Genomic DNA, 23,940 nt, shown 5'->3' with positions numbered 1-23,940 from the left:
AGCCTTGGGGAAACATCGCCACCTCGCGGCGCCTTTAGGAGGCGACAAAATTACGCTTCTGGCATGGGAGTGCCAGTGCAACACATCCAAAACAGATTTCAGACTGCTGCGCCGCGCGGCGCACGAGCCATGCCCACACAGAAACGGCTGCTGCGCCGCACGGATGTGACGTCATGCACTTTTCCGGTTCGGCGCTTCGTTTGAATAATAGTATATGGTTTGAATAGTCGGGAGTGTCTAGCGTTACGTCTAGACGTAACAATAGAAGCTGTGAAAGTTACGTCCAGACGTAAAAATGAAAAATGTTAAAGTTACGTCCAGCATGACTACGATACAAAACCGGCTTGTTAAACCCTCCGAACTGATCGGCAGCTGTGGCGTAGTTAGCTAGCGCAGCACATAAAGGACGGGTAAGGTCGCTGGTTCGAGCCCCTTCGCAGTTTGTTTTATTTACTTTTTTTTGGTCGTGCTACTATTGTTTTTACATTTGCGCCTCCTCATCGGCCTTCCGTCAGCCTGACTTGCTGCTGGTGGTCCTGTCCACAGGCCCTTTGATGATGACCCTCGCAGAATTGGCTATATTTATTATGATAGTGTTTTGCGAATTAATGCTCTTAATCGGCGAGACGCAGGAGGACACGAAAAGTTCAAATGCAGCTGGCTGCATCAGTTTCTCCGGCACACGCGTCAGGAATGTTGATTTCCACGGTTTATCAAAGTTTTGATGACAAAAAGGCGGACTGCAACGTAGCCACGCCGAATATGCAACAGGAAACTTTTTTTTATGTCGCTCAACATACCGTCACCGCCTGACGAGGTAACCGGCAGGCCGCTTCAAAATACTGACGTGCCAAAGTAATGCTATAGGCGATTAGCAGTTGATAAACGATACCCAAGGGCAAGTGCCAACTGCATTAGCCCATCTACCTACAAAACAGCTTGTCTGCCTTGCTGAATAACACGCACGGCCTGTGACAGCACGGGAGCATTTCCGTAGCAACGGATGAGAACGGCCGTATGTTTTCTCACTTAGCAAAACAGCCTGCAATGCAGTAGCTTTTGGCCTTCGGAGACCACGGGCTTCGTAAGTACACTTCGCAGACGCAGTGGGGTTTCATGCATGTGCGTCCGGACATTCACACGCGAACTGTGCAAAAGCATTTATTTCATCGTCGACCTTGCCCTTCGCGACAAGCAAAACTCGGCGGCAAGGACACTTTCACCTTCCACAACAACACGCTTGGCATTGCAATCTAGAAAATGCAGTACACTTCACACTGAGAAACTTTATGGTGCACACACTCTGATGAAGCTGCGGCGCGGTGGACGGCCGCGCTAGCTCCAACCTCCAGGATCAACTGGGCATCCAGCAATCCCTTCAGGCAACGACGACACAGGGTCTTCGGTCCTCCTTGGGGGGCGGCCTAGGCCCAGGCCACGAATTTGCCGGAGTTTTCAATAAGGTTGTTACCACCACCACACATCGCAGCTACCATCTCTGCCCACTACCTTTCGCAGCCGCAGCGCCCATGGCGCCCCCTGTATTTAAAATGCTTGTGATATGTGCTTAATTAACAAATATAGGCTAATTGACTCGTGAAACACCTGTTTAGTAATATTTTTGTAAATTTAATGTATTATACAATAATAGTTTATACATTCAAATAGCTTTAAGTAATAATTTTTAAAGTGACGTCACTTCCGTGCGGCGCAGGAGCCACTTCTGTGTGGGGCTGGCTGCTGCGCCGCGCGGCGCAGGAGACGCTGCCATTTCTTTAAGGATTTCAGTAGAGATGGATGGGAGGCGGCACTGTCCAGCCCGGACCGGGGGGTCCAAGAGGCCCTGGTGGCCCGCGTAAGGACCGGGGCGCAAGCCAATGGGATCCCGGACTAGGGACTCCACCCATTCAGCAATATGTATAATAAAGTTTTTCATCATCATCATCTGCTGGGCGACGCGCCGAATGGGACGGCCGTAGCAACGGCGCGCCGCCGGCTAATCTCGGAGGCCATGCTTACATCAGCATGCTTTCTTAGTTACCGCATAGATGGCGCGGTGTGCACGCGTGGCGCACTTTAAAGATCGTCGCCCCGTTCCTGCGAACGCCGTTGCTCTTCGCCATACAGGGCGTGGTCGCCTTCGTGCGCTTATCTCGAGGAAAGAAGGGGGTGGCTGGCGGGGGGGGGGGGAGCGGTGGGTTGTGTGTCTTGTGCTTTCCCCGCGATGGCCGCGCTGAAGTCACAGAGCGTACGAAGTTCACTTCGCTCGCTGCAGCGGTCGCGTTTGCGAAAGGAGCGCGCTGTTCACAGAAATAAGTAACTGGGACAGTTAGTTCGCGCTCGTCCTGTGTGTACCTGTTCGTTCGTTTCGTGCGTCCTGATTTATGTTTGAGCAGTGCGCTTCAAGTGTCAAGCTGTGACGCATGATAGTTCGCGCTCGTCCTGTGTGCGTTCTTTTCGTGCGTCCTTTGGGCTCGAGCGACGCGCTGGCAATTTCGAGCTGCTTTCCGTTCTTCGCGTTACATTCCAATTTATTGCTATCGCATTCATTGTATCGCCGTTGCTGCTGTGACTTTTTTTATTTTCTAAATAAGTATGCTCGTGAGCTACAGAGACATGACTGGTATCAAGCATTTCTCTCGCGAGGAACATGTGGTCACCATGTGCTGAAACATAACCGTGGAACAAAAACTATATTTCAATCCGCGTCCAGACTTCACTCGTTATGTACATCCGTATCGTTGTTTATGGAATCCGGACTCCAAATCCCCTTCAGAAGTGACCTATATATATCAGATATGTGAACGGCTTCCTTTCAAATGGCAACGTCATTTTGTTCAAACTCTCTCCGACCCCGCCATCTTCACTGTCCCGGCCCTTGGAGCTAAATTTCGCGACAGTGGCCCGCCGGCTATAAGCTGAGTTTGAGACCCCTGTTGTACACGTAGATGACGCAAAACTGCAGTGAATTTCCATGTTCTACTTAGCTGCTGGCGTAAGGAATTCTTTGTTGATATACTTAACTAAGGTGCAATCTTTTAGCATTTTTTCTTGAACGAGAGAACATGTGCAACACAGAAATGTCTCGGACGTATCGTATAGCTGCACAAAGCATCGCAGGACACCGCCACTATTCGCGCTATTTCCGCTTATAGCTTCGATTACGTAGCGATTAGAAATAAGAAAAATATTTAAGAAGGCCTAAAACAGGAAAACAAATATAAGTAAAATATAGAGTTGGTTGTGTATCAAACATTCACATTAAATGAGTGCAGAAACACGATACAGACGGCACCCTTAACAGCTATATGATCATGAAGTATCGTCAACTTACCTGTTGAGACCAGGCCCGTAGCCAGGAATTTTTTTCGAGGGGGGGGGGCACTTGCTGAAAACCTTGACTATTTGAGAACACCCATTATCACTATTTATTTTTTTAAACCACCTAATTCACCAAAATTTCGGGGGGGGGGGGGAGTGGCCCGGGCCACCCCCCCAACCAAGCCCTTAGCCGCCCCGCCCCCCCGGCTAAGGGCTTGGCTGAGACAATGTGAAATTCAGTGCCTATGGAAAATTGCCTGAAACGGCTCGTTGGGACGCTCATGAGTAAAACGGAGCATTCGGTAAAACAACGTTTCTCGAATCCCCTTCCTAACATCTTTAAGATGGCTCCTAAAGATTTTTATTATTATAATGCATACTCAATTTCCCTTATTTCTTAAGCGGTAAGCAGAATATTTTGTACTGTATACTCAAGGCACTCCCACATAACAATATATTTGTTTTCAAAATCGCCTTGGCAAAGTGTAAATGTATGAAAAGTAGTAGAAATAAACCAGACAGAAGAATAAAGCCCCCCCCCCCCCCCCCCCCAGCAATCTTTTTTGGGAGCGCGTTACAAAAGACATACTGCAGTGACCAGACCGGAAGAACAGCGCAGAGACCTAGGTAATGTACGTGATGCAAAATGACAGTAAGAAAGCACTTGTGCTAATAATCAAATTATGATTTCATAAATTCTTTGAATAAATGTAGATGGAAGCGAAAAATACAGTACACCAAGAAATTTTCTATTAGGTAAACGCTTGCTCTATTAGATCTAGCATCAGTACCTGTGGTGCTAGAGTTGTCATAATCTTATTTGCATATAAGTTAATTCATTGCATGCAAGTCAAACTTCCATCCACGAGATCCTTCAAATCTCTGATATGTAATATCCACGCGACGCAAAGCAACCCCATTCTTGCACGCATCACATTTCGTTACAGATCAAGACGCAAGAGAATCTTCAATAACGACACTGTAACACCATCAGAATTTGCGCCATAGAGGCCGCACGCAGTGGAGTACGCGGCGCAGGACAGTGGTTATGAGCAAGTGTAGCGGCATTGGCGCAACTAAAAAGAAGATAAATCGAGAAAACAGAAGGTACGTGGACTGGGCATAGACGTCCGCGTGCTTGTCTTCCTGATCTTCTACCCTCACTAGACGACCTTGGCGTAAACATAAAATAACGTCACTGCCGTTAGGCATATTCAGATCGCTTAGTGGCATCAGTACCAGCTGGAGAAGCGGAGTTTGGCCAGCGATTATTGTTCCGAACGGTTGTGTTGCAATAGAAGTATCTTGTATCTTAAGATACACGATACATTATCGAATGTATCGGAAATACAGATACAGATACTCGTCTTTCGAGACGTATCGCGATACAGATACAAGATACCCATAGTGTATCTAAGATAGTATCTAAGATACATGTATCTTAGATACTGCCCAGCACCGCTCTCAGGCAATAGCAGTAATAGGCTCTATGACTAAATAAAGCTGGCGCCGGCGGCTTCGAAGAGATTGAGGACGGCAGTGGCGTAGCCAGGGGGTGGCACACCGGGCCCGTGCCCCCCCCCCCCTTTGTGCTCTGTATGCTCTGTATGCCATGGCATACAGAGCACAAAATGACACCATTTGACGAACATCTGCCTGCCCGCCGCGCCTAAGATCAAGGAGGTGACCCCCCCCCCCCCGAAAAAAAAATAATAAAAGTTTCTGCCTATGCGTCTGGAGGACGGGGCTCTGTATTAAAGGGACACTAAAGAGAAACAATGAATTGGTTTAGATTGATAAAGTGTGCTTGGAGAACTCTTGTGTAGTTTATATCACCACCATAGGTTTATTATTAGAGGAGAAAACCAAGTTCAGAGTTTCATTTTTAAATTTCGCGCCGAACTTTGTAATTCGTGACGTCAAAGATTTCAAAGAGTATTTAACGTATATTGGCGCCACTGGCTTGACGAAATTTCCACAAACTCGTTATGTCAAGTCTCTGGCCCTCTCAGAGGACAATGTACTTCGATTTAACCGATTAGGAACTGCGTAGGCCCAAGCAGGCGCCGTCAAAAATGTGACGTCCCGGCAAATGGTGCGGGTATTCCAAGGTGGCGTCGCCACCTGTATTTTTTTTTTTGTGCGTTTTCTCGCTTATTAAGCGTCTTCTCGCAGCAAGCGTGGTGTTTTTGGTATCGTGGAAGACTACTTTACAATGCGAGGAAAATCGTTTTGCTCTTTAGTGTCCCTTTAAGAGAGGGCGCTTAATGGCAACTTCGCGCAGTGGTGGATCCAGAGGGGGGGGGGGGGGGGGGGGGGATCGCCCTTCCCTCTCTTCAGTGCCTATCCTCCGCCTCCTTTGTCAGGTTACTTCGGTTACTACTGCCTAAAAGGGGGAAGGAGAACCTTGTACCCGCCCTCTACCTCTCCTCATCTCTCTCCCCGCTCCCATAATCGGATGGTACAACTTGCAATGCCCTAACAACTTTCCATCCATATGAACTGCCCTCAATTTCATTATGAAAACGTTCATTAACAAAGTCTTGTTAATTAGCTTTTTGAAAGCGACTTATAGCGGGAATGTATTTACACCTCACCGTAGAGCTCGCGAGTGGAGACTACAGGTGTCTTACGATCATAGCTTTACAGGTATGATAAAAAGTCTGTATGGTTAAAAAAACCGTTTATAGCTTGTTATCTTAAGTAAAGTAAGCAGGGCGTTGTCGACCACAGATACGCATGTGATGTTACGGCAGACACCTGATATGTGGGCCAATTTTCGACGCGCAGTGGCATCTGTGTTTCCGGTAGGCAAAGGTCTCTCAAGTTCATCTTTATGATTTGGATCATCCATCTTTCTCCCGTCGGCCTGATAACATAAAAAACGGATAGAAACGTATTATATTTATCCAGCAGTTCTGGTAACCGAATTACTTCGTTAATGAGAAACAATTGTAATTTCCTCATTAGAAAAAATGTTACTCTTACAGAACAAAAAAAAAAAGAAAAGACATTACCCTTGCCGGTGTTCTCGCCTCAAGAATGTATCGAAATACGCATTTAATAACTTAGGTTAATATTCGCTAAAGCTCTTACGCTTGAATTGTTACGGCAAGAGCTAATTCAAGCGAACTTTATGACGCTGTACATATAAATAGTGAAAACGGTCAGCCAACGGCAAAGAGAACCTACACTCTTAAAGTTCAGGGAATACGGCTTTTGGAGATTTTATTACATCCCGCCACTCCGAAATCTTCACCGCCAGGATTCATGAACGTGAAATTTCTACTTTGACACGGCGACGTTGATTAGTGTGTTTATGAACTGCAAGCTAATTTATTTAGACATGCAGTCAAAAAGCGTCAAACTGGTTTTGAAATCGAACCCGGATTCTCATGTTCGCCTTATCGCAAAACTACATCTGCCATCGCAAATCTGCTCGGCTGCGGCATGGGCGGTGTATCCTGGTTGCGTGGGCAGGCTTATACGCATGCGCTTCCGGCAGTACTTGAAACATTACATTGAGAACTGTAACTGTGGAAGAAAAATGCGCTCTTTGGAGGTGCCCAATTCCAAGGATATAAAAATCGAGCCTACAATATTAAGTATGGCCAGTTCTAAATGCCACGTCAAAAAGCAAATATGTCGAAAATATGTATTGTTGTTGCAAAATCAGGCAATTTCCACACACACACACACTCTTGTAATACGTCGAAGTTCGCGTGTACACCAGCTGACGATGTCAATTTATGCCAATAACTTTAGAAGACGCGGATGCGCATGCGTGGTCGCGTGCGCGTACACATGCATGCGCGAGATAGAAATAAAGATTTAGATTGAAATCTACATAACTTATATTGTTCATGCTTAAAGCCTACGTTAGATGGGTCCATTGCTGTAATAATGTAATTTCTGGGGTTTTGCGTGCCAAAACCGCGATATGATTATGATGGACGCCGTAGTGGAGGGCTCCGGAATTTTCTGACCACCTGGTCTTCTTTAACGTGCACCTAAATGTGAGTACACGGGCCTCTAGCATTTCGCCTCTATAGAAATGGGGCCGCCGCGGCCGGGGTTCTACCCCGCGGCGGTCGCCAGTCAGCAGTCGACCACCATAACCACTTGACCATCGTGGCGGGTTATTCGGTTGGACAGTTGGTTAGAAAACACAGCGCAAGCGCTAGCTATTAGAACACAAGCAAAAACCTTCTCCTCGTCTGTGTACTGCGTTTGCGTCCCAATTTATAGCGCTATGCTTTTGAGTCGCAAGTTAGAGCACTTTTTATTTATTTTTTTTACCGCATGTGCGATAGCTAAATGATGTTTTGACGTAGAAAAATCTATGAACAAGTTAATATACCCAGAATGAAGCAAGAAGCAATGTTACGTACGAAAAACTCATGCTATGCGATGTGTTAGTTACTGCGTAAACTGAATACACAGCGATGGACTAACAGAGTAACTGCCAGTATTCAACTTGGCGAGTTGCAGGTACCTCGCCAGTGCCAAGCCTGGCTTATCAGATCTTGGTGTTGTACAGCAGCTGGCGCTTACTGTGCTTCCTGTCTATGCTGTTGCATGACCACAGTGCAATCTTGTTGGGAACGGTGCCGCTTCTCGCTACTATTCCGGCAAGTAAACTCGGAGAAGAGCTTAACGAACGTGGTTGTTGGCCGTTCTCCGGCGTCTTTCGTCAGTCTGTGCATCAAGCTGAGAGCTGCGTGACTTGAATGGCGTATTGAGAGACTCTTTTGCACCTTCACTGATTTTCTGAGCTCGTCCTGCAGCATCCCTTCAAGGTGAGATTTGAGTTTTTCCCGCCCCGCGAGCAAACGTGGACGTGAGGACTTGTTTTGTGTTGTTGGTTTTTAAATTGCTGCAAACTTGATACGTGTGGTCTGTTAAAACAAAAAATAAAAGAGTTTGAAAATTTTAACGAAAATGTAAGCTATTCTGGACGATGTTCTTTTCCTGCAAGTAGCATATGAGATGAGAAACGCAGTAATAGCTCCTCACAGGAAAAATTTCATTGTGGACGCAGTCTTCGTGGGAACATTCGAAGTGATGACTCTCACAACGAACCGCAGCAGTATTGCTATTATAACAGGTCTTTCTTGCAGACGAAGTGAGGCGTATGAGGGCACGCACTCGCTAAATTAACCATCGCGATATACTGCAGCGTTTCACAATTAAGTTTAATAAATTCTTGATACCAAAAGGCAAACTAACAAACTAACATTAAAAACAGAACAAAAAAAGGCCAACACGGACACAAAACCACAGACTAGAGCATTCGCATGATAACATGACAGTGGACAATTACATATATGAATATCCGGCTACTAAGAATTATGCAGAAGGGAAAGTGTGCGTCAAAGAACAAATTATGCCAACAGGGTGCCGCTATATTAAGTATACGAACGTACTTGCATCTGATCATTAATACAATGGCCCTTTTGTCCAATATAAAGCAGCGTCCACCGGGAAAAAGGTATCGCAACCTACTGCACCGCTACACTATTACAAAGCGTCGCGCACGTTTCTTTTCATGCGTACGTTACTTCAGACCTTCTCGAAACACGTCAAGCAAGTCATCTGGAATGTCGGTCGTGTTCGTTAACTTTGGTGAAGTACTAGGAAACTATCAACAAAGTGGAACAAATTTGCGCCATTTGTGCTTTGAATGCTAACGACGAGGCGCCTGTCACACCAAGCTAATAATAGATCTCTGAGTACCGGTGGTAGTCATGATCCTATGCATATACCCTCTCACACCGAATGTAAGAGGTATCCTCATAGGTAAGGAAAGGATACTGTAGGTAAAAACGATGCATTTTCAGTAAGTGTGCGTCCATCCAGCTGCCCCCTCTGTTCGATCCCATTCGTCGTGCACCAGAAAGCCCAGTTCGCCCAGCCCTCTGCACACGTCACTGCTATATCATATCATTTAGAAATGTTCCTGCATACTTACTATCTGCCCCTTCCTTTTCCCTTTTCAACCCAACAACTGAACAGTGGGATGCCGTGATGGCGAGCGCGTCACTACACGAACAAGAAATGAGGGCTTCCAGTGCTTAAAGTCTCCCTTCCTTGGAGAGGAGCCCCTCATAGGGTGGTGAGCCATATAGAGCGGGCTCATATGCATATATATATATATTTTTTTTTTTTTAAAGATCGCTTCAAAAGTACCAATTTTGTAAGGGCTGGATTGGATCGGCACAATAAATAAATGCCCGAAATACAAGCGAAATAATGTATTTATTTTATTTTTTTGCGTAACATTCACAACCATTTGTTAAGCTGTAGAGACAGTTTGCATCACTACACTAATATATATATATAGGGTGATTCCACGTAAGATCAAACAAACGATGGCTGGTCGACCTCTTAAATTTATTTCACAATTTTATATATTTTTGCCTGATGAGTGGAAAGAAGAGATCCGCCGCAATTTGTTTTGCCGCCAAAAATTTTTTCGAAGCACCGAAAATCAATAATGACGGAGAGGTGAAGTGGTGCGCTCATCCGCTCTGCTGTTTTGGCCAACTTTCGTTATGAATTGCACAAAATATATTAAAGTTAGGTAGCTGACATTTTTTAACTAAATATATGCATGTTTTTGCTTCTGCTCAGGTAGTTTTAATTTCTATGTGTAGTGTAGATGTTTTTATAAAAAACCTCAAAATTGGCCCAGGAAACGTTATTTTCTTTACTTTGAAGGTCTTTATCTCAAAAAAGCCTTGCAGCAGAGCGACGAAAATGCCGCATTACGTTTTTCGCATACTTGTCTACCAAACTGCCGAATCTTATATTTATATCACTTTTCAGTAAAGAGAAACGATCGGGCTAAATTCAAGAAAACACCGAACAATGGAAACTTCAGAGGACAATTTAAAAAAAAAAAACATTTTTTATATTTCCTAAACTTTGTCCACTTATTCTCCTCCACGTCAGCTTTCGCAATCATTAAAAACATATTGCATAATTTCATTGCACTAATAGTTACATTGCATTAATAGTCAATGTTGCAAACCCATGTTGCAAATTTACCCATATTTTACTCGGTATGCATGGTGAAGTTCTCTAGAAGCAGTGAAGAAACACAACTGAACCCTAACGTGTAAAGCTTGTCAAGTAATCATCCCCAACGCTAGGAATCGCTCAGTGCAGATTGAGAAATACGGAACATCCGCGAAAATGATTAATAATACGTCGGAAGCAAACGCAAATACCACGTGCATCGGCGAAGTTATCGATAACAATATGTGTACCTCCATCTTTGTTGGTCCGGCGATAATGTGACATGTCTACGCACAAAACCGGTGGCAGTAAATAATAAATGCTTCTCCAAAACGTTGATCCTTGAACCGTCGATCCTGGAACGTCCACGGTCAGACGGAAGCTGCTCGAGCACCACACTCGTGTTTCTCCAAGGTTGAATGCCGCGGGCACTGAAAACGTGAGCTGACGTAATAAGCGACCGTCCTTGGATGAAAGAAGCGAAAAAGAAAGAGAGGCCAGATATTGCGAAAGGAAGTCGCCCCCACTGTGGAGGAGGCCGTTTTGAGATGCGCGAAGCAGCGGCGGCAGCACGCCGATAACTTTTCTTGCGATCGGTTCTGACGACGCGGCACACTTGCCAGGAGGTAAGAGCTTGTTCTGTGTACGCGCGCCCCATTTGACCATTTTGGGCGAGATTGCCAAGATAACGACTCCGCAGGCGTTGTGAACGAGAAACAAATGAGATGATTGAGATTATTTTGCCACGCAACCGACGTGTGCTCGTGCGCGTGTGTTCCCTTCCCACTTTTGTTTTGACATTGGAACGAGCGCGCGCATCCGTGTGAATGGGAAAACAAGGAGTCAGAAGGGAAGCTGCGATGATGGCCCCCATCCGAGTTAGGGAGCCTATATAGAAGCATTTGAATTTATAGGCTCCCTGTATACGTTGCAGCATTGGGGACATAGCTAGCAACGATCCAGACGTTCCCAACGAACTGGTGCAAGCCCGACTCCCACGGTACAACGCAGTTTGAGGTTATCGTGCCCCATAAGAAAACAAAACTGACTGAAAAGGATGTCTGCTCGAGCTAGTTTATACAAATCCATCTTCTAAATGTTAAATCCTACTGTTTTACGTGCCAAAACACGCTATGATTATGAAGAACGCCGTAGTGGGGGACTGCGGATTTATTTTGACCACCCGTCGTTTTTTAAGGTGAACCCAAACCTAAGAACACGGGGAATTCATGATTTTTAAACATCGATAAATTCACACAGACAGGAGAGAACAAAGGAACGGTCGCAGTTACGCTCCCTCTTGTCTGTGCGATTTCAGCGGTCTTTAAAAAAGAACAAGGTTCAAGGATGACAGAGTGTGCAGTGCGTTATCAAAGGTGGCAATTAAAACGAAATTAGTTATCCGAAAAGCTCTCGGTACTAATGACCGTGACACCTTTCCGATGCGGCGTATCGGTCGAATCAGAACACACGCACTCGAACGCAACGTTGTATGTGCTTCAGCGATATTTTTTCTTTCCCTCTGTATTTTTTTTTAACTTTCCTGGGGGGTTCGTTCCAGAGCAATAAAAGTGCCTTGGAAGGCGCACGTGGCTTTGCAAGAAGCTCCATTCTAAACAACTTAGATGTAGCGCGAAACAACACACATACGCACAAGAAGACATAAGGACACCACGCAGCACTATGTGGTGTCCTTATGTGCCTTCACGTGTCCGTGTGTCGTTTCGCGCTACATCAAAGATGTTCAAATGATTCACCAACAAGCGCGCATTGCAACCATTGTCGACTCTATTCCAAACTTGCATTTGACTATCACGCATGGCCTTGTGGTCATGGAACAAACTGAGAGGAACCCCAGACCGTAAGGCGAATGCTTAAGAACGCTTTTATCATAATTCTGGCGTTGAGTTCAGCGCGTGTTCCAGAGCGCTCTCTCAAATCACTCTAGTTAAATCTAGGCTGGAAATTTTACGGACAACTAAAAACTACATCGACGAATTTCAGACGTGAACACTGAATAAGGGTTTTTTTTTTTTTTTTACTTCAGAATGTGTATGGCAGTTATGCTTTATCAGTATACTCAAACATACATCAGAATTTCATCTGGAATTTGAGATATTGTGCGAATCTCAACGCCGCGATGATTTTAAAAGGTTGTTACTTCTTCCTGTTATTTGATACATTTTTTTTTCTGTCGATGCTATTACTGAGCGTATAGTTACGTCGGAAGGTTCCCCACTTCAGGGGCCGAGTGCACAGCGCTTTTCGTTCGTAACTGCTGCCTGCTCATTTGTCGGCGGCCATTGATTACACAACAGTGGCAAGTAGCTCGGGCGAAGGAAGAGCCGGCGCTCTTCTTTCGCTCTACACCATTTCCCCTGAAATTGCAGCCAGCAAGAGGGGCATTTTTAAGACTATGTTACACTTAATCAGTGGAAACAACTAAAAGTGCACTTACAAGCATGCTCCGCAAATGTAATCGCTGTGGCACACTTTGTCTATAGCTTCCGCCGCTTCTGTTCTCTGTCGATCTCCATTTCAAAGCTTCTGCACGTTACGTTCTCAGGAACATAGTGTGGCTTAAAGACTGCGAGCACGCTCTTCTTCGGTTAAAATGTGTAGGTGTAGTACACGGCTAATACTTCTACACGTGTCAGTTAGAACGTTCCTCCTTGAGTACACGTTTATCTGTGATAGCGTTAACGTTGTATTGTGTTTACGTACAGCAAACGCCCCTTGTAAGACAAGTCTCATCCTCATCGCGTACTCTAGAAAAGCGAAAGGGAATAACATTTTCTAACGTGTTTGCTTCCCGTCATTTTTTTTTAAATCTGACCTGTGAGCCAAGTAACGGCGAATGTTGAAAAGGAAGAGAAATCAAGACGAAAAACATGGTCGACGGGGGTCAACGTAGAGGGACATACACAGCCTGTGCTTGACCGTTTATGTTCTCTATGTATTTTTTTCCCGCAATAGTTTTCTGGGACCGAAGTCACAAATATTTTCGTTTTCAGTGCTATTTGTCCTTGTCAAGCCGTGTTCACTTACGTTACAACGCAAGAAAAAATGCCAGCTCTGCCCACAGAACCGCGGCGCGCCTGCCCTTGCCTATCAAAGACAGTCGTGCTAGCTGGTTTCCGCTCGGACTGTAAGTAGTTTCACCTAATTTAAATACTACGCATATCAAGAGTTAAAGGTTCGTCATTACTATATAAACTATTACGTTTGGCTAAACAGCCATGCCTAAATCCCTAACGAAGTTTAGCAGGGCGTTCAATTTTTTTATCTAAAACGAGCGACACAAGCGCGAGTCTGTATGGGAAAGTCAGCTATCTGAAACACTCTAGAAGTGTTTCACGTCACGAAAATGAGTTGGACAGAGCACTTATGCGAATTATCTGCGGGAGGGACAGCGATGGCGGCGGGTGGAGCCGACATCTTTTCTTAGCTTGTAATCGAGTATAGTAATATGTTCATCGCCAAGACTGCCCGGTGTTTTATCTTACGGTCACTTCTTGCAGCGAAGGTTTTAATGAATACGGACCCTGGTTCGTAGGTGAAAAATAGACGTTTGACAATAAATGGGAAAGGTTCACACTTTGAAACTTTGCTTCACATATCACAAATGAAACCAGTGCGCGCAGTGGTCTTCTCTCACTCGTGCACTACATAAATAAGCGAGAAGATTCACATCACCAAAGGAATCAATTTTTTATTTGCAACAACCACGGCAACGGTGGACGAAGTCACAGATAGAGTATACAGTTTAATTCACCTTTTACTATTTAAATCTCGAATTTATAAGGACTATGGGAGTGAAAGCGGAAGACAGTTTGCCGCCAGCGGGAGCTGAACACGTCACCTCTACATTTCATCTACGATGTTCAGTCATTTGCGCACTATTGGGGGGTGGTCTGCTCTCGGTGGTATATTTCGTGTGCGTACTAAACTACAAACGTATCATCTACTTCACACGTCGCTGGTGTATTCAGAGTGCCACCTTCACCTGGGCACGTGTTCATCACACGCACTTTTTCGTAATTGTTTGTAATGACCAGAGCCGGCTAATTCTCATGCTGAAGGCATCATTAGCGAAGTTGGTGGTCTAATGGCAAAGAGAACATCTGAAAGAATAAGTTGATGGAATTGTGAAAACCAAAACGGTTAATTGGCCCTCGAGGCCGAGCTCACAAAGCATTTATTTCAGAAATGTTCTTCGCTACTGGCCAGGCATCGTCTCTCTAGCATCAGTAATACGTTCTGGCGGGCTAGTTGGTTCATTACCGTTAGACGTTCTTAAATTGCGCGAAATGACCAGGACACAAGCAAGAAAACACAGAGAAAACACACTGCGCTCGTATTGTTCTCTGTGTTTTCTTGCTTGTGTCCTGGTCATTTCGCGCAGTTTAAGAACGTCTCTCTAGCAATATGCCCTGCATCAGGATTTGCTGCAATTTGCCTTTACAAAGGGCATTGGCGCAAGAGCTTTTCATTAACACGGACCTTGAAGCCAATGCCCCGAGTGCGTATCCATCTATGGCCGATGACCCGAGCCACATCGGTGTCCTGCGGTAAAATCTGCGTTTGAGAGCGTTTAACTAAAGCAAAGACGAAGGCACGACGTTTCGTATTTCGTCTATTCTGCAATTGTGGTGAAAACTGTCTCTGAACTACAACATATGAATAGTAAAAGACAATTCTGATTAATATTGTGTCTAACAAAAAAAAGGGGCCCTCAAAAGTAATCTTCTGTCCTTCAACATATGAATAGTGGCGCTTCTCTCACTGACGATGAAAGTAACAATCATTCGAGCAAGCAGTTCCAGTCTTGTCATCGCAACAGAAGCATATTTTTCAAGCGAAGCTTGTATTGACTAACCTGTGTAGCTGGTGATGGCGGTGTTCCCTCCTCACCCATAGCTGGCGCGCACCAAAGAAATAATAAATAAAATAAAATAAATTTACTTTCCGGGGGTGAGGTTCGGACACGCGTCCCCCTGTCCGAAAGCGAGTGCCTTGAACACCAGGTCACACGCTCATGCTTGCCGGATGTGAACTGAACTGAAGCATACGGATGCGTTCTACCGAGGATGCAAAAACAATTTGGAAGCAGTATTCTTGCTATGGGCGCTTCATTGAAATATTTCGTGCTGGCGGACTGAAAGCGATCTCCTGGACAACGCGTAACGTTGATATCAGGAATTGCACATTATAGGAAAGTTCCGACTTCGCAAAAATCGAATTCCTAACACGCGTTTTCATGATCGCGTGATGGTCCTTTCGTTGGGCCGTTCTACAAGTTGACGAACGCTGGAACGAACGGGAAAGACGCCAAGTCGATTCAACCCGAAAACAGCGTTCTGGGGACGGCCGTTACCTGAGAAAGAAAGAAAGAAAGAAAGAAAGAAAGAAAGAAAGAAAGAAAGAAAGAAAGAAAGAAAGAAAGAAAGAAAGAAAGAAAGAAAGAAAGAAAGAAAGAAAGAAAGAAAGAAAGAAAGAAAGAAAGAAAGAAAAGCAGTACGTTAGGCACGCCCCCGCCAAGCTTCGATTGCCCCAATTTTCACGATTGGGGAAGGGCTCCTGATTTTTTTAAAGGAATAATTGTTTCATGCTGTGAAAGTAGTGCGCAAAATGCACGAGAAATGGCGGGACGAGGGATAAGACCTAGTGATCTTTCCGCCATTTTTCCATTTTGCGCGGCACCTTACATAATAATTGTCTACAATACAACCTTATGATAATGAAAGACCCTGTAGCGGGGGGCTCCGGTTCAATTTCGACATCATGGAGCTCGTTAATGTGTCTTTAAGTAGTGTGAACCTCAGTAAATGTCACAATAAAACAGTGCGCCGACGTGACACAGGCCATTTGTCGGTGGTACATGTGTGTTAGTCACTCTGTTGGATTTATCTGGGTCGTCATTTCTTTCGAAAAAGGCTCTTAATTATCCACTATCAAAAAAAAGAACATTACGGAAAACGAAAATCAAGCATGTACTCGATTCATACGATTTTATATCTGCATAATAACGTAAATGTGGAAGAATTCAATAAAGATTGGGAACAGTGATGACCCTGAATGATGACCAGGGAGCCAATCATCTTATATTCGCTCTTCATTGCCAGCTCGTTAAAATTGACAGAAATCACGAACCAGTGTGTCCCGCATGTATTTCAGTAGGGGAAAGAAGGAACTTAGATCTCTTGTATCCAAATGAAGTTGCTGCAGTGTTACATAGCGAACCTGCGTTGCTCTATGTAAGCATGTCCTTCAATGGAACACACAGAATGTACCGAGAAGATGGACGCTGATTCGCGATGCATGCCAGTAGTTTAGCATCATGTGGTCGTTGACATAGAAAGAGCTCGGACAACAGTGCGAACTAGACGTATAGGGGTTCGCATGCGTAAAAACAAAATTAGTTGGTGAATTCATATTCCTAGCTGGCACATAACGCGACTAAGAACTAGCACCCGAATTCACAAATGATTTACTTCGTGAGCTTCTCGCCATTGGCCGGGGACCTTCGTTAATAGTAAGCCTGGCGTCACGATTGACCCTAGACTGTTTTTCGAGAGAATTCTATCCAAAAACCGTCGTTTCTTTTTTTCTTTCTCTTTGTCTTTTTGATCATGTGGGCACTGGTTTTCACTCATTTGAGCTTGACGTCCAAGGTTACTTCGCCACTCAGCGCTTAAGCTATGTAACAGAGTACGATAGCTAGTCGCAAATTACCGGTCGACCGCGTTTAATGGCGCCTTGCAAAGCGGGCCTCACTCGGACGCAGATGGTTTTACTTAGCTCGGCCAAGTGGTTGCTTAGTCCGATCAGGGCGCGTGTTAATTAAGACAAACAAAAAGAAACAGGGCTGTCGCAGACTTGCAGCATGCAGGGAGTGCAGAACAGTGTCCTTGCGGGTACCAGGTGACCAACAGAGGCTGTTGCTGTGTGTACAGACGTTTACTACACGTAAGGTACATAAATCGTTGTTTCACGTACATGCAGAAGTCCTTTTCTATCGTCATGGCGCATCATCTATTATCGACTCAGATTGCTGAAACGCTAGTCTACGTGGTAAAAACTCGCACGAGCCTGCTTACGTCCCTCCTGCTTTGCTTCTCCGGGCGGCTGCGGAGTAGGCTGTACGTATGCGCCGCTGGGGGTTTCATGTTAATGTTGCGTTCTCAATAGGGCCACGGCGGTAAATGGTCCTTTTATTGATCGAAACCTGTATCATTTCCGGCTTGCGCCGTTCATTACGTTAAGCAAGATACAACAGGCGTCTTGACGTCATTGTGGTAACACGGAATATAGTATCTGAAAGAAATGCAGTTTTTATGGTTGAACCTTGCGCAAAATCATATAATTTCGGTAGTCATTTTGCCTTCAACTCTTTTTCTATTTGTTCGTCGCTGCAGCTGGTTCCTGTACTTTTATTCTTGTTCCCGACGGAGACTGTGTTCTCAATTTTTAAAGCCTGCGAGTGCTGCTGTTTATCTTAAAGAAGCATTCGTATGACCTTCGATAACTTATTTCCGTTCTTGTTTTCTCAACGAGAACTGATTTTCGCTCGCTCGCCCTTCGTTCAAAGGGAGAGAAGGAATTTTTTCCAATAGTGCTTTTTAACAAAGGGTCTTTTATCTACCAGGGCCAGCTGCTCTATAAGGCTGCGTCCGCCCGAAAGGCCGCTCACATTTGACCGTGATAGTGGCTTGCGCAAAGTATAGGAAGCCATCTGGCTCTGATATGGCACTTCCAGGTTGCTAATTGTTCCGTGGCTGCGTGGCACACACACGCAAGGGCGGCGTATACTTCCGCGCTAGAATCAATAAGACGTAGATAAGACCCGTTCGCTCAGTCTTAACAGCTCAGTCTTAACAGCGTTGTACAAAGTATCTTACAACATATATTATGCCGCGCTACGCCGATCAGTCGAAAATTTGTGTAAAATTACCCATGGCACTGCGCAAATCAGGACCCTTATTCCCAGAAAGACCTCACGCTACGATTGTTTGTAAAAGAGAACTGCCGTCGATCAGGACTAAGCACATATTATTGGCGAAGTCGAGTGACCACTGATAAAAAAAAAACAACACACACACACACACACGCACACACACGCACACACACGCACACACACACACACACACACACACACACACACCTAGGAACAAAAGGACGAAAATTCTCGTTAATGGTGTACGCCTTGCAGTCATAACAGCGTGGAGCAAATACGTCAGAAATCGTCGACCACGACCTGCTGAAGGTTGCATTTACTCAAGAGGGTGTACATCTTTTTACGTGCTTTGTTGGCTAAGAAACGTCAGACTGTTACAGCATGGGAAAAGGATGCAAGAAAAAGATATCACGAGTGTACGTACTTGAAGGCCGTTACATCACTGATGGCTGCGGAATAAACCTGTTTCTTTATTTTTTTTTCTTGAGTATGCTAAGCACCAAGAAGAAGTGAGGTAATTCTAGTGCCAGGCTTTTCCGGGGCATCCGCTAGGAAAAGGGAAACACCGCTCATCGAGCTATAAATGAGCAAGTGAGAGCACACTCTTTATTTCTTGTTCGTTTACTTTCTTAGGCAAGAGGGGTAACTCAAGGCCCTGATTTTTCTTGCGGTAATTATTATTGGTTTCTTTATAGTATTCTTTTAAGACGCCCCTACCGTGTAGACACGCATGGAAGAAAAAATTTAATTAAAACGGAAGGGAAAACCTTCTCATCGTGTCTTGTAGTCTTTTTGTAAGCGTTGTTTTTCTCCTTTAGAATATAACTGTTCATTGCGTAGTGCCACAGATTTCAGCAACTGCTTTGCCTAGATGTATATTTTGAAAAAGGGTGCTATAATTTTTTTGCCGTGACAGTCGAGTATTCTACCGCAGAGCCAGGCTGGTGCTTGAAACTCTTCGCAAAAACACTCTATACATGCGTCATGTCAGGCAGGGAATCGTGTTGGCATATGCAATATAGCACGGTACAAGAGTAAAATTACAACCAGGCGGCACAATGCGAATTGCCTAAAGAATGGGTCGTTTAAAGCTTCCGATCCAAACCAAATTGTTCATCCATAATTCTTCATCGTCATCAGCCACAGCATGTCCACATAATGTCATATGAGATGTGTAGCGGGTACCACGGTTCTCAGCAGAATAACGAATAATGGCATAGTGGGGGCTTCCGTACTTCACAAAATTTATGATGATTTATGGCGTACTATAAAGGCCACTCTTACAGCTTTCGCTATGACTGTGCTGCATGTTCCGTGCAGGCCTGGTGGTTTTTTTTTTATCTATCGTCAAGAAACTTTATAACACGCGATGGATTTGAACTTCCGCAGGGTTTACCGTCCCAAAGATGATATTACTGGAGATCTGGGAAGCTGTTGTAGAAGGCTAATAATAACAATAATTTCGGCGGTTTCATGGGCCAGAGCCACAATACGATTATGAGGCATGCCGTACATAGTGGGGGGCTGCGCGGTCCTCTAGACTACCTGGGGTTCTTAACGGGCACCTAAATATAAGTGCACGGGTGTTTTTGCATTTCGACCCCTACGAAATGTCGTCGCCGTGGTCGCGAATAGAACACGGGTCCACGAGCTTAGCAGGTAGCGAAGGGCTCCGAATAAACTTTGTTTACCGGAATCCGAGCGCACGCTTTCATTTTTTTACATATATGAAACCACAATTAGATTATGAGCGCCAAGGCCAATGATCGATACCGCGATCGCGTGGCACAGGCACTGAGCCGTCGCAGCCGGTGACACACGATAGTGTCCGACTCCATATTTAACTTTCCGCATTTGTTCCTAGGCAGGCAAGGGTTTAAACACGAGATCTACGTGAGCAGCAGCTGTGTTGGTGTGGGCGAGGGAGATGCTAATCCTTCTTACGTGGCTCAAGCCCATGCATATAAGTGGGGAAAAAAACAGCGCAAAATTCTGACAGGACACACAAGATGAAGAAGGCACGACAACAGCGCTGACTTACATCTGATTTTATTTTTCGACATGTGGGCACATGTATACCTTGACAGTCAAAAATAGAAAGAAAGATAAGAGTTTTGTGTCTGTGTCCCTATCTCTCGTCGACATGCATCACCGCTTAGCGCCACAAACATTGTGCTATACATATCACCTACGGTTCAAAAAATCTATTTCTTTTTGTGAAAGGGTTACAGATGGCATACTCACACAGTTAGCCTTGATACGTTCTATTTCTGCCGCTTCAATTATTTCTCTAGTCCTATTATCTTTGTTTCTTGCTATTACCGTTGTTTCGGAAAAGATTGGTTTTCAGCCACAATCCCTGCAGTGGAGGCCCAGATGGCCACTAATTGCTCTACTTACGTTGTAGTGATGCTCTTTTAGTCGTTCATTAAGGCATCTTCCTGTTTGCCCTATATATTTTCTTCCACAGGACAAAGAGATTGAATAGACGACACCTTCAATACAGTTCACAAATCGGTTTACATGCTTTATGGGACACGACTGTGGTTGCCTTCCTGTTTCGTTTGCTTTGGAACACAATGCGGGTAATTTAGGCGCAGAAAATACGACTCTTAAATTAGCGTGTTTTCCTATCTTTTTTAACCTATGCGCTACCCGGTTCGCAGTTGTGTTTTCTCTTCTGTCTGGTTCCATTTACTCCTGGACATCCCTTCCGTTAGCCTTTATCTTTCTGAGAACCGATTCCGCTACCGATATTAGCATATGCTTTGGATACCCTGCTGCCTGAAGATGGTCTATTTGTTTGTTAAAGCTGTCTGTCATCGAGTGAAAACATAATTTGCTTAAGACGTTCGTGAGGCACATCAGTGCGATGAATCTATTAACGAGTTTTGAATGGGCCAAGTCAAATGGAAGAAGCGGTTTACTGCGGTTTAGAAGCGGAATTTAGCGCTGTTTTTTCCCCACTTATAAGCATGAACCAACTAGCCCAAGCCTCAACCCTATCAAGCGCATGCAACTGCTCGCGTAACAAGCGCCTCCACGATTAACTGTGTGCAAGTAAGTTTTGCCTACAGGCTTTATTGTGCAGCTTTCGACAGATGTATCTAGAAGGCGCATGCGGGCGAGCGCACCCTTGTTAAACCCCCCTACCCCCTCTCGTAAATCATGTCTCCGCAGTGATTTGTAGGTGCGGGAAATTCCCGTTCTGGCGGACATGGGTTAGAGCGCGTAAAGTAGACTTTATTAAGCCATTATTGGCAGCTTACCGCCGTCTTCGAAACAAACAAATACAATCATTACATTCTACCGGCACTACTAATATATCATGCAGAAACTTGCAGGCTAATGAGGATGGTAGAAAAAAAGCTATAAATACCGCGCAACAATCGATAGGAGGAAATCTTAGATATAACGTTAAGGGACGGGAAGGCAACGATGTAGGTCAAAGAACAATCGTGGAATCCAAAATTTCAGTCGAGATTAAGAGAATCAAATGATGTTTGGCAGGCTAATTATTGTGTAAAACGAATAATAGATGGTCCGTTAAGGCTACAGATTGATTAACAAGTACATGTGAACGCGCTGATGGACGGCAGTGCAATAAAATGAATAAATTTGGGCGCGTACGATGGCATCAGCTGGACTAAGGCATATTTTATATTCTTCGTCCTGCAGGGTGCATCAAATGTACCAATTATAATTATGATTACGATAACGGCCTTCATCAGAGAACACTCATTCAGCCACATTCTCGTGATGGTCATCATCAGCACCATCATCAGAGCGTGGTCTAGCGTGTGTTACTACAGCATGCGTGGTTTTGGCATCAAGTTACAAGCACAAAAATATGCCATTTAGTTCTGATTACAGAATTCACATCACATATTATGCGTGAAATATGCGTAGCTGACCTCTAGGGTGAAATACGCCAGAAATACGTTTGATGTTGTTACCGCTTAACATCTGAGCCACAATACCTCTTCTGACGAGTGAGAATTTATGCGCGTTTAGTGCGCTGGCATGTAGGATCACGCGATGCAACGGCCAAGTAGTAAAGGGCGCGTTATAAGATAACAGTAAAACATACACGTTCATTAAGGACGACGTTTAAGGGTGAAGGAGCTGCGTGTTTGCGTATGTTTCAACACCAAGCAAAACTGAAAGCCTTTTTTTTTAATTCTTGGCATTTCTCCCTCATGTTAGCGAGCAACAGAAAGTTTTCTCCACACTTTAGGGAACAGCTGTACGTTCTCTCATTTTGACGCTACCATACGTTCTCAAAGGAAAGAAATATTTCGCCTTTGTTCTTATACAATGCTGCTGGTGAGCGTGTTGCTACGTTTGTGAAAGACACCATTTTGTCACCGATATGGTGGTGTCGCGCTGTTTCCTCGCTCAAAATCACTCGTTTCGTGGGCTGTTCAAACTCGAAGAGCTCGTATCTAGAAGGAAAAGTGGCATGCAACCATAACCATGCCCAGGTTTCCAGGTCGCCTCAAAGAACGTCAAGTAAGTGCAAGGGAGGTAATCCAATTAATGACAAAGTCCCTCGATACACACGCTTCGTTTTTTAAGGATGTAGGAACACCTCACAACGTGATATTTGGTCTTTAGTTATAGAACAGTGTTTCAGTTTTGTACATTGAAACTGCTACAACTGCTGCATTATCTGTTCATTTCTTTTTTTATTTACTCGCAGCTACCATGGCATTACTGGTGTTACTGTGCGCTGCCGTGGCGTATGGAGCAAGCACTCGTAATGCGACCAACTATAACGTTACGGTAAGTAAATTTTACACCTGCCTTCGCAAGCGATTGCTTGAAAGCGTTAACCTCGCCACGACTACACTGCAGCCTCACATAAACGATAGAGCTTGCCAAAGCTGGATTTTCCACGGTGCCTTATGCCATGAGATGAAGCCTCCTTTATGTCTCTGAGTTACAAGATATGTTCTAACCGCATCGGTAATAGTCGTTAAAAGAAGTCGTTAAACGAATAAGCGATCTGTCTTGTGGCGTCATGCGAGGGCCGTCTTGATTTCAGTACCAGCGCTCAAGCCAATGTGCTATCGGGGCACTGGGAAACCGCATAAGCAGAGATGACGCACTGCAGCGTACAATAAATAAATAAATAAATAAATAAATAAATAAATAAATAAATAAATAAATAAATAAATAAATAAACGCAACTACGGGACGTGATCTTCAGCAACCAAAGTACAATGACTATCAGTGCACAAGAACTCACACAAAGACTGAATATATAAATTCACGGATGAAGTACACGAACTCCCCTCTGTGCGTGAGCGTCTTGAGAGAGATCGCAACGTGTAAAGGAATTCGCTATTGTGGCTTAAAGTGCAATTAGTTGGCTGCGTTCGCAGTGTTGTGTATAAAATACCCCTATTGCGTAGCAAGTAGCACATAAGTCAGACAGGTGGCTACATCAATGAACGTATGACAAAACGTGCCAAAAACGTTAAGAACACGCGTAGTGGCAGGCTCGCGCATCACTGCAAATCCTGCGTTGTATGCGTGTACTGTTGTCAGAACAGGCTGTCACGCAAGATCATTGAAGCTCATATTGTTCCAAAGACTGGGAGTAAGATTTTGTGAGTGTTCCTTTCGGGCTTTTGGGT

General features: G+C 44.7%; 1 protein-coding gene across 1 annotated transcript in view; it reads left to right on the top strand.

Annotated features, from left to right (window-relative positions):
- Nucleotides 1–10,922: 10,922 nt before the first annotated feature.
- Nucleotides 10,923–23,940, top strand: part of LOC119398756 (pancreatic lipase-related protein 2) — a gene marked incomplete at its 5' end in the record, with an annotated part of 32,734 nt that continues 19,716 nt past the window's right edge. Inside the window, one exon of the mRNA XM_049412104.1 lies at nt 10,923–10,967. Coding sequence (XP_049268061.1) covers nt 10,923–10,967 — 45 coding nt within the window. The remainder of the gene's footprint in view (nt 10,968–23,940) is intronic.

The sequence above is a fragment of the Rhipicephalus sanguineus genome, chromosome 1 (genome assembly GCF_013339695.2).
Source record: "Rhipicephalus sanguineus isolate Rsan-2018 chromosome 1, BIME_Rsan_1.4, whole genome shotgun sequence".
In the NCBI taxonomy this organism is placed as follows: domain Eukaryota; kingdom Metazoa; phylum Arthropoda; class Arachnida; order Ixodida; family Ixodidae; genus Rhipicephalus; species Rhipicephalus sanguineus.
This window is presented reverse-complemented; position numbering and strand designations above follow the sequence as displayed.